The sequence below is a fragment of the Octopus bimaculoides genome, chromosome 2 (genome assembly GCF_046866305.1).
Source record: "Octopus bimaculoides isolate indiv1 chromosome 2, ASM4686630v1, whole genome shotgun sequence".
Lineage (NCBI taxonomy): Eukaryota > Metazoa > Mollusca > Cephalopoda > Octopoda > Octopodidae > Octopus > Octopus bimaculoides.
This window is the reverse complement of record NC_142929.1, coordinates 105794095-105807097: the sequence shown is the minus strand read 5'-3', so window position 1 is coordinate 105807097 and position 13003 is coordinate 105794095. Positions and strand designations below refer to the sequence as shown.

The window sequence follows — 13003 nt, the reverse complement described above, 5'->3', positions numbered from 1 at the left end:
AACAGTAGAGATGAAGGCAACTTTATGCTAGGAGATGTATGAAAGAAAGGGCCAGAGAAGAAGAGGACAGGTTTTTTGCTGTAGAGGAGTTTAGTGGAAGAATTGGTCTTAATTGAGTGATGTAGTAATAAAAAGTCCCAAATTTAGTGGTATCAAGGAAATGGTCATTCTCAGAAAATAAGTAGAGAAGTATTCAGTATTGTTCAGTCACTGTGAGTTGTACAAGAAATCAAAATTTTAAATAGGCAACATGTACTGGTGTAGCTAAACACTATGAGAAGCAAAGGATTGGAGATTATGACAGGTTCAAGTAATTCTCAGAAGGTAATAGATAAGCTCTATAACTAGATAACATTTGAAATGTTAAGAGAGGAACTAGGTATAGCACAAAGTTTAGGATATGAAATGAACTGAAACTGGGTGAAGAAACTTTATCCCTTTGGTGATAAGTGGATCCTGTCTCTGGAAGGCATATGTTATCAATGAATTATGTCAAAAATTGTAATAATTAGAGACAGCAAATACAGAGAACGAGGAGAAAAATCAATAAGGTCAGTTGAATGTATGCAATGTAAACTTGAGAGACAGGTTGTATATAAATGAATTGAGAAAGCAAATTGTGACCCAAATCAATGGCTGATGTTTACAAGAATAATTGATCAATTCATTAAAAAGAATCTGATCCAAATAGATGATAAATAATGGATTCTAGGTGTAAACTTTTCTTGACATATTAGACGCAGTGAATTGGAGAAAATAGGTCAAAAATTAAAATGCAGTTGTGAAACTGAAACAGTAGAACATCTTGGAGAAATAGATATTAAACCAATTATGATGATGATGGTGATGATGTAATCATGATGTAGATGACAATGAAGTATATAATGACATAATAATGATTAATTTCTTTTAATTCCACCATCGATAAATACTATGAAGGGTTTAAATCAATGGTTCTGGGAGGAGTTTTGCTTGGAGAATTGCAAATTATAAATATTACAAGAAGCAATTTCAATCTATAATTTTGAAGGGCAGTGTTTAATTCAGTGAAAGAAACAGTTAGTATAATGAACTTAGTGCTCCACTGTGTGTGGATGTGTGTGTGTGTGTGTAAGAGAGAAAGAGAGAGAGCTTACTTTTTGTTTATCAATGGATATAGTGATTATGCTGACGTGTGGAGTCAAGTATGACTGACCTTTAAAAGTAGATTTCAGATGAGGAGAGAGGCAATAGTTTGATAATGTGATGTCAGATGGAAGGAATCTTCTTGTGTGTAAGGAACTGTTGAAGTAACAAACAGTTGCACACACACACACACACACACACACACACATATGCACACAAAGGTGAAAAAGTAAAGAGGTAGGAAATGATTGTTTTGAGTTAAACCAGGTGCTTTATGGTATCTAGTTTGATAAACCACTCTTGTGAGTTCAAATCCTACAATAATAGCTTTCCACTAATCTGGTGTTTGTGTCAGGGTGTTATAAAAGAAAAATAATAGAAATATAAAAAATAAACAGTAAAATAGTAGACAATACCTGAATCAACCCTGTAACTGATTGAAAAACAGAAACAAAAAAACACAACAAAACAATACATGCGTGGACCTATATGTAAATATATATGTATACATATATATATATATATATATATATATATATATATATATATATATGTACACACACATATATATACACACACACACACACATATATATATGCAGATATATATATATATATATATATATATATATATATATATATATATATATATATATATATATATATATATATATATACACACATATATGTATATATATATATATATGTATATATATATGTAGATATATATGCATATACGTATATATATATATACATATATATATATATATATACATATACACATATATGTATATATATATATGTAGATATATATGCATATACGTATATATATATACATATATGTATATGTATATATATATATCTGCATATATCTATATATGCGGGAGAGATATGTAATAATATACATATGGAAAATACTGGAAGGACTGGTGCCAAACTTTGGCATCAAGTACTACAGGAATGCCCGCACGGGTCGCCACTGCATGGTGCCAAAGGTGCCGTCCACTGCATCTCACATAAGAACGAGATACTGCAGCAGCCTCGGTTTCAGAGGACCTCAGCTCTTCAATGCCCTGCCAAAACATTTGAGAGACATGCAAGACATGGATGCGGAGGTCTTCAAGACAAAACTTGACGCTTTCCTCTCCACGATACCAGACGAACCAATGGCTCGTAATGAGACGCAGTTTAGGGCAGCGATGTCAAATTCTCTTATACACCAGATGTGCCATCAAAACTCTTGATTGGACCATATCAGGTGGGGCAGAAGAGCCATGCAAGGAACGTGAAGAGAGCACAGCATAAAGACGGAAAATCACGGTGGTGCACCAGCATGACCGCAGCCACTTGGCTGAAACCCATAAATAAATAAATAAATAAATAAATATATGTATATATATATGCATACACACACACACACACACACACATATACATATATATATATATGTGTGTGTGTGTGTGTATATATATACATATGTATATATATATATGTATATACATGTATATATATGTATATATATGTATATATTTATATGTATATATATGGATATATATGTATATATATATATATATATATATATATATATGAATATGTATACATATGAATATATATATATATGTATATATATATGTATATACATATATATATATGTATGTACATACATAGATATATATATGTATGTACATACATACATACACATATATATATGTATGTATATGCATACATACATACATATATACATACATACATATATATATATATATATATATATATATATATATATATATATATATATATATATATATATATAGTGAAAATTTAGAAAAAAAAAAGATGTGTACATAACAAACTGATGTATTAGTTTAACGCTTGGGAAGTGAGAAAGTCTTTTACGTTTCGAGCCTATGCTCTTCAACAGAAAGAAACACAGAAATAAACAGGGAGAGAAAATAAAAAAGTTTTAGCAGCTAGCGATCTACCATGTATATATATATGTATATATACATGTGTATACATATATATATATATATATATATATATATATATATATATAAAAGTCAACTCACAAAAAAGTTTAAGCAGTTGGAGAATGAGAGAATGAGGAAAAGAGAATATGGTGAGAGGAATGAAGAGAGATAAGAAAAAGCCAGAAAGCACCAAGCAAAGATTTTTTCCAGAAGTCAACTGAAAGCTGAAAATGTGCAAAAGATTAAGAATACATTAGATGTTACTTAAGCATTGAGGTTTTCTCTAAAATAGCTTAAAAAGAAAGAAAGAAATCACCAACCAATATAACCAAATCCCCAGATGAACACTGATGGAAATGCAAGAGTTGTCTTGCCAAGAAACAATGAGAAACAACAGAATAAGCAAGTATCTAGAATACATTAAGAAATGGAAGAATATAGGTGGGGTGGCAAGAAAAAAGAATAGAGAAAATCTTTGAGAAAGATAATGCTGTGATATGTGTTTATGTGATTACATGAATATGTGCTAATAAACATTTACACAAAATGTATGTATATTTGCTTGATAACTTATATGCATACATAGAAAATATACATAGGATAGAGTCTCACGATATGTAATATAAAGAGTTGAAAAACTTCAATTAATTAATATTATCCTTGTAATGAGGGACAATATCTGTCTCTGGAGATGTTTAAGATCTAAACAACAATAATTAAGGGAGATAACTCTAACAAGATCATGTGATCAAAATTTTTGGACAATACACAATACAAACTAGAATGTAAAAAGAAAAACCTTGACTTATAAAGGGATAACCTTTTCTCTATCTATATACATACATGCAATTATATATAGTGTGTGGTTATGTTTGTGTATGTATATATTTTAATATATTTGTGTGTGTGTGTATATATACATATGTATGTATATATATATATATATATATATATATATATATATATATATATATACACACATACACACATGTACATATTATATATATATATACGTGTATAAAATTCCCAAAATAAGACAAGTTTGCATTGCTTGGAAAGAGTTTTGATATTAAAAAAATTCATCTTGGCTTAATTCTTTTGCCATGGTCCTGATCTGTATTGAGAAAAATCAGTTAAATTATCAAAGAAAAATTCTCAAATTCTTGGACCTTTGCTTCTCTGGGCACTGACACACTAAATCTTCAATGTTTAGTAAGTGACTTGGCAAAAATCCCATAACATTATCCACTATCTTTCCAACAACAACTTTGGTCACCTTTTATGATCCAGCATCTTTACCACCTGGGAACATGTTTAATATATCAAAAAATAACACAGCATCCATGACTTTTGGAAACATTTTTTTTCGTTATGTTCAGAATAGAATAAGCTATTTACATTAGTTGTTAGCTGTTAGGACAGTACATTCTTCAAAGATTCCATGGTACCATTTACAATTCTGTGTTCAGGTGTTTTATTCTGTGTACTCAGCATCTGCTTTAAGCTAACATTGCTGATTTCTTTACTTATTGCTGCTTTCTGTCCCCTCTTTTACGACAAGTTGTAGTGCACCTGAACGCTATATACAATAAGCTTATCAAGTATAGTATATGTATGTATGTGTGTATGTATGTATGTATGTATATATGTATGTATGTATGTATGTATGTATGCATGCATGTATGTATAAATTATATATATATATATCAAATATTACCAAATTGATGAAACTGATTATGAAATTTGCAGAATTATAACCTGATTGATGAGGAACAAAAATAGCTAAATGAATTTAGTTTGGCTTTGTGCTGAGAAAAGGTACCAAGAATGCCATCTTCCTAGTGAGACAACTGCAGAAGAAGTAGTACTCAAATCCTCATATTACATATGTGAAACTCTGCCATCCATCACTACTTAATGTGGCCACTGTAAACTTCAGTGAAAGCTTGACAAATGTTTGTGAGAATAAATGGATGATATGAAACCAGTGACAAAAGATTCATATCCTGGTTCCCATACATACATATTTTTACTGACTTGGAATACTTCCATAACAAAACTATATTCAGTATTCTGTTGGAGTGACTAATGTTAGCAATATATTATTATTTCATTTCATTTTGCCAGTTTTAGTAATTCAACTGGAGCCTTGCATATATATGCATATATATGCATATATATATATATATATATATATATATATATGCATACACTCAAAATATGCATACATATATATAATATATACACATATATAATTCATGAATATATAATGTATACATAAAAGTATATGCATGTGTATTTTATTTATATATATATACCCACATGTGTAGGTCTCTGTAAATGTCCTCAAAATATACAGTGAAGTTGAGCAAGTGAAGGCCAGAAAAGCAGAAGTGAGGCACAGAGAGAGTGAAATTACACACAGTGGGAGAGAGAAAGAGACATAGAAGAGAGAAAGAATGATTGAGATGTGTAGTGGCAGTGATAAATCTATTTGAATACCTATTTGGTTGTCTGTGTGTACCAATTCAGACCTTCTTTGTAATGCTGAAGGGAAAGAGTAACAAGGAAGTTTAGATGAGAACATAACATACCATCAAAGCAGAGGCATAAAAAAATTACACATGATAAAAACAGGAGGTAGATAATACATGGTTTTCTTCATACTGAATATAATTCCTCTCTGAAGCACATGGTTTTTATTTTATCTGGCTTTTATTAAACCAAAGATTAATTTTCTCCAATTTTTAATAATTTCTGTCTAAAATTATAATATTTTCATATTTGTTACCGATACCACTATTTTGTTAAAACCTTAGTCTTTGACGTTTCTTGCATGCTGAACAAGGCTTCTTTTACAAATTTATTGATGTTTGTGGCTTCTACTATTAACTGATGAGATCCACATTCAATTTTATTTGAATCACTCAAGCTCAACTATCATAACAAAAAGATCACAGTAAATAATATAGTCCTAGACATGTTATACCCAACCTTTCAAAATGGAACAACTTTGATCAGAAGCATATCTGATCAGAGCCAAGCTGGGCTTAAACAGGAACAAATCTGGAAGCAGACACAATAGTTATTTGGAAGATAATTCCTGAATTCTAAAATGAAAATTTCATGAGACACTAGATTCAAACTGAGTACATTACTGGAATTTCTTTGTGTATAACCATTGTTTAAATATGTATTATGCATTTAGTGGTAGATTACAACTGAAAAAATTTTTTTTAAATAATCATTGAGTTGGCTTTGGATAAGTTCATCTGAGGGGGTCCTGTGTAGTTTGTTACTCAAATGAAAATGAGGAGCATAAATGTGTGTATGTGTGTGTGTATATGTGCACATACAATAATGTAACTAGGAATACAGCTCCATAACTGAAGTCAACATACATCCAGCCTCATATATATATACATACATATATATACATACATACATATATACATACATATACATACATACATATACATACATACATATACATACATACATATACATACATATATATATATATATATATATATATATATATATATATATATATATATATATATATATATATATTATTCAAAAGAATTCCAACTCTGTCTGTTTTTTATGTTTTATTTATATTCTTATAAAATTAATGTGGGATATAGAATATGGAATATATAGTATATATATTAAAATGAAATGAAGTATTGAATGTCTTATTGAATAAATGAAATATTGAATATTAAATATTTATGGACTAGTATACTTTCCTGCTTTCTAGCAATCTTCAAGGTCCTGTGTGACAGAAGTGTTTCAAACAGACAGAGTTGGAAGTCTTTTGAATAATACATTACTCTATACACTATCATACAAACAAATCCCCTTTTATATGTAAATTGGTCAGAAATTGTTGTTGTTACTACATTGATAGAAACTGACAAATAACTGCTAATTACTTATGTAATCCTAAATTCCAAATTATAAGCTTCTAAATCATATATGATGCATGTTGGTCATATGCTTATGCGTATGTATGGTGAACAAGCTTGATATCACATTTAGAAACTTATAGCTTCATTAAGAATTTAGTATTTAGTTGTGTTTCTATAGTAATTTTTAACTAGAATATGTTGTTATAAATGGTTAGAATGTTTTAATTATAACATTGTTGCATATAAGAGTATTCTGTCTGCATTAAATCTCCAGAAAACTAAAACACACACATTGATCATAGGGTTGCTCGATCAGGCTAATATGGCCCTAACCAACAACACATCTGAATGTTGACACATTGGTTATTTTTAAGAGAATTCTTCTCAAAGTGAATATTCAGTATCAATCCACCAGCTAGATATGATTATGTTGCCTTCAAAAATAACCCATGATTCTCTATTACACTCATAATTTCTTTTTAATCAGGACAAAGCTTATGTATTGAATTCTATCATGACATTTTTACAATAACCCCCCACCACCAAAAAAAAAAAACACATAAATATATGATTCAATCAAAATTATTAACAGAGTAGCAGGAGGTGACATGACGTTTCCAGTTGCTAAAGAGGTGTAGAAACTTTTTTAATAGTTTTAATTTCTTAGCACATAAATTATTTTGTGTATGATAAATAACACTGTCATAAGCTCTGCTATTTATTTCTAGGGTTAGATGAAGCAAGGCTTTCAGAATTGAAAAAAAAAAAAAAATGCCGCAGGAAGACATTGAAATATCTGAGGTAGAAAATATAACAAACAGGTCAGTAGTCCAATACTTTAGTCACTTATAATACATTAATATATGTATTGATAGGGAACACAATATTTTTAAAAGTAAAATATTTATATAAGAAACTGAGTTTGTATTGTTAGCAAGAGATTATTTTGAACTAAAGTTATAGCAAGACTGAAATTATTTCACACCTTCAATGCTATTAAGAAATCTAGTTAGCTACTCCTTCAAATTAATAGAAGGGGAAGAGATGAATATGTAAAGAAAGCAATATGAGTCGTATTTGATCTCAGCTTCAAATATAAGTTTTAACTTAACTCCAAGCTTTCATCTTACTTTTCTACTACTATGCTGCAAATTTTGTCATACCTCTATCAAATAGACAATTGTTCCTATAAATTCAAACATTTGTTTAGTCAACCAGTCAGAAAGGCAGTCACTTGTTTCTCTTGTTAAAAACTCTTCTTTGTAATTTTATATTCAATTAGTATAACTAGAAGCTATTCTGTTATTAGGCTTACCAATCTCTTGAATTTAAGCATATTGCTCACACATGTCTCCACTTACAATCTTGTATTCATGATAATAATACATAAAGCCATTTAATATTACTTAGATATGAAATATGAACAGCTGTATTGGGGTCAGTTTTCTAAAAACACGTGTTACTAAAACAACTTATCGCACATGTTAAATGATTTGTAGAATTGATGTTTGTTAATATAGCTAACAAACGTGTTATCATCCTACACAGTTTATGTTGACTAACATAAACACTGTTGTAACTTATCTGAGATTGGCTAACAAAAAAACATACTGAATCAGTAATGTAAACACATTACATAAAACTGATGAACACTACAGCTGCTGTTGTCTTCTACACACAAAAGTGATGAGGAACACTGATGCTATGAAGGAATGTCCAGGTTCTTTTGACTCAGACTATAGGATAGTTTTCACCCTGTCATCCATGCAGACACTATATCATACAGGTTACAGCTACAAGCATTCCAACTACATACATCAGCATCATTTAACATCTGGCTTCCATGCTGGTATGGGTTGGAGAGTTTGAGTGGATCTGGTGAACTGGAGGACTGTGTCATGTACCAATGTTTACTTTGACATAATTTCTATGGGTGGATGCCTTTCCTGATGATAACTACTTTTCAGAATGTAATGGGTGTCTTTTTTTCTTATGACACCAGTGCTACTGAAGATTGCCTTGTAACTTACAAGACTAAGGACGGAAAAATGGCCCATACAACTAAGAGTTAGCAATGATTCTAAGTAGAGGAATAAGAGATTATAAGATGAAAAGATGGGGAGGAGTTGACAAGGAACAGGAAAAAAAGGGAGTAGGAACAGGGGTTGAGAAAAAGGGGGAGGTTAGAGTTGAAAGGTGAATGAGTGGGATGTGTGTGGAGATTTAGGGTTATCCAACATCATAAGAAGTGAGTATGGACAGAAAGTTGGAGAAAAAGGAGAAATAGATTAAGGTAGACAGGAATCTTGAGAAAGTAATCAAAGGAGAGATGTGGGAGTTGTGAGGAAGAATGATTGGAAGAGATGTTGGAGGAGGGGAAGCTGTGGGGAGAGGCAGTAGAAGGAAAATGAAGCAGAGAGTAAAGGGCAGTAGGTAAATGCAGTGAAGGAAAGATGTTACTTTTACTATCACACTCTTGCTCCTCTTTTCCACCTACGCTGGTTCTTCTATCATTGTTGTTCTCTTCTATTCAGCTCATTAGCTACATAGTCGTCCTGAGTGAACAAGTGCATTCCAGTGGTGAGGACTCTCTATTCTTACATGGTAATTGGCAACCCCACTTGTGTTAGTGCCACCAAAATTCCAGCTAGGACACTCTGTAAAGTGAGAATGAGAAGGAGCAGAGACATGGGAATCAAGAGTACCACTGAGTGTTCTCAAAGACATAGCAATTCTCTCAAGTGCTCGTGCCACAATAAAAGGCACTTAATACATTCTATTAAGCAGGTCAAGACATTTAGTCTTGTCAAAACTATGAAACATTTCTTAGAGTTGGTGCCATCATATAATACACCCAGTCGATTCTGTAAAATGGTTGGTGCTAAGAAAAACATCCAGCCATGGAAACAAAGCTCAAAACCGGAACTTGGAATGGGATATGGTTCCCTAGCTTGCCTAGGAGATAAGATCTGTCCAACTCATGCATCACAGAAACTGGCCACAAAACTATGATTATATATATATATATATATATATATATATATATATATATATATATATATATATATATATATATATATATATATATATATATATAAAGATAAGTTGAGACAATCCCTAAAATCCCTACAGCTTTATTCAACATCTTGGGAAAGTTATTGCCTAGATTGATCTGAGTGGTATAAAATGTGTCATAATGCAGTTAAACAATTTGAGTTAGGAAGCAAAACAATAAAAGAATTATATCCTGTGATCAACAAACACAATCCCAGGCAGAATCCAAACCATAATTATCCCTATTGTGACTTCATAACAAAATCCATACCTGGACTCAAATTACATTCACTCATCCATCACAAATAGATGTAGCTTCTTTTTTTTTAACCCTTTCCTTCAAATACTCATATGCTGAAAATTACATGCGTGTGTGTGTGTGTGTGAATTTGTATTCAGAACAAGAAAGTGTATTTCCTGCAGTGACTCTGTAACCTCAACTGATTATTATCCGCACACCTAAAGATAAATCTGTAAAATCTGAAAACCTTTAGGATCACCACTACTCACTCCGTTTTCATATGCACAAGAGTAAATAATGTTTGTGCTCACCCTAGTTTATAAAATGAGGCAAATTTTTCAGACCATGACATACCAATAATAGTGTAGCAGCTAAAACAGTAGCATTGACAACTATTAGAACATTCATTAAGGATACATTGTTGAAAATAAATTCCTTTCCAGCCAGATTGTTTTTCCTTGTGTGTTTATAATTTCACCACATGGTTGTGAATGAATAGACAAGTCATCCTATGCCAAATCGAGCATAATATATTCTACTTGACTGAGAAGCTGGTATCTCCTGCTATTAACACTTAAGTGTGTTTAGAAACATTTCCATAGTCACTGATGTGAAAAGCTATATTGATTAATTGGCAAGTTAAATAGGAGTTTCCAACAAAATTACACTTAAGTAAACACTATTATACAACTTATTTATTTGTTTGAGGAATTTCTAATATATGTCAGTAGAGAAACTAATCATCGTCACTGGATTGCAATGAAGTTTCTTTTTATGTATCTATGTCATTCCCTTTCCAATTCTGAAGCTAAATATTGTGAATTCTGAACTAATTCTTCCTAGGAATTCCTTATTTTATCTTTAACATAAGAACCTGTTATCACAAACTCACAGCACTTTTTACCTAGCATATTCAATATTCTTTTGTTATATGTTCCTTAATGCTTTCTTGAATACTTGTATAGTCTTTATCATTAATTTAGCAAGAATCATCTTATAGACAAAGTCCAATTTCTCTTTCATTGCTCATGTTTTGCTAAAATTACAGGATAACAATTCTTAAACATTAGCTAAATAATCTGGTTTTTGCATGGTAAAAATATATCTTTATTTTTTTTGCAATATCACGTCTATAAAATTATCTCCTATCTACATCATAGTCACTATAAAATCATTAATTCCAACCTCCTAGTAATTATGCTATCACTAATTCTGCCAACAACATCTATGTGCCATCTGACAAAATTCTGGTTTAAAGTCATGATTTCTTATATTCTAAGCCATTCTGCCTCATGTGTTACACTTAAAATTCAGCTTTCAGTCAATCTACCAGAGATCTCATTGCACCTTTCTTTATTTTTGCTGATACAATTGTTCCACAAACCTCATAGTATTTAATTCCATGATTTTCTTTCCTTTCATAGTGAACAAGGCTTCTTCTTGATTTTGAAGGTGTAGTTTCTAATTCTAACTTATGATAGCCACATTTATCTTCAATTCATTTAATGAAGCTTACTCTTCAAAGCTTCTGGTTTCCGTGGTTCTTCAAAATATTTTGCAACAAGAACCAAATCATTAACATAAAAAAGTTCTTAATGGTATTTGATTTGTAACTGTTTCATAGAATAGAATGGACAAAAGAAAACTGGTTATGACACACCATGCATTCCTCTATATGTCTGAGATTACAATAACCCTGACTCTTTGTCTTACCATTAATAACATAAATATTTGTCATTTACCATTCATACATACCTAGATTTCTTTTTAATTATCACACTAAAGAGTGTGGGACATCATCATAGGTTTTTATAGGTCAACAAATACACAATTATCTTGTTTGTTTGATTTGATTCTTGCAGTTGTCTCACAAGAAATATAACATTCATCATTCTAAATACTGAAGATAATTCAAACTATATTACAACCAACATAACTATAGCATTATTATCATCTTCATCATTTTTAGTACCACCCTTCATAATATTGTCTATTAACTTGAAACTTTTCTAATATCTTCACTTCAGCAGCCAATCTATGTTACTCTAATAACAGCTGATAATAAAAGTAGCAAAAGAGAAAATGGGTCGGTAACTGAAGTAAAAAATATATATGTATGTATATATATATATACACACGTATAGATGTAAGTATGTACATATACATATGTATATATGCATATATATATATATATATATATATATATATATATATATATATATATATATATATATATATATATATATATACACACACGTATAGATGTAAGTATGTACATATACATATGTATATATGCATATATATATATTATTTATATTATTATATGATTGAATGCTATGCATCCTCTTCCAAGTAAGTTTTATCTTTTATATATATATATATATATATATATATATATATATATATATTCCCTCATTGTTGAATATTCCATAGGGAATTTTGGTATTAAAAATCTATAACAAATAAAACCAACTAAACAACATCAACACCAAAATTTGCAATCTAGAATGTTAATAGTTAAACTATGTATTTCTAATCTAATCTACAAATGAAACAGCAAAGCATGTAATTAAAACTTATATAGTTTATAATTATTACATTAATTATGGTAACACAAAGACAAGTTTTATTACTTTTGAAACAGATAGGCCTAGTCATAAATAATGCATGTGCTTATACATACAAGTGTATGCACATACA

At 30.4% G+C, this 13003-nt stretch overlaps 1 protein-coding gene across 34 annotated transcripts in view; it reads right to left on the bottom strand.

Annotated features, from left to right (window-relative positions):
* The window catches only part of LOC106878324 (calcium-activated potassium channel slowpoke), a 329393-nt gene that overhangs the window by 104219 nt on the left and 212171 nt on the right, over positions 1 to 13003 (bottom strand). For 15 of the 34 annotated variants that reach the window (XM_089347381.1, XM_052978540.2, XM_089347384.1 and 12 more), the window contains exon 16: positions 5597 to 5641. The exons of the other annotated variants lie outside the window; for them this stretch is intronic. In XM_089347381.1, coding sequence (XP_089203507.1) covers positions 5597 to 5641 — 45 coding nt within the window. The remainder of the gene's footprint in view (positions 1 to 5596; positions 5642 to 13003) is intronic. 34 annotated transcript variants of the gene reach the window in all.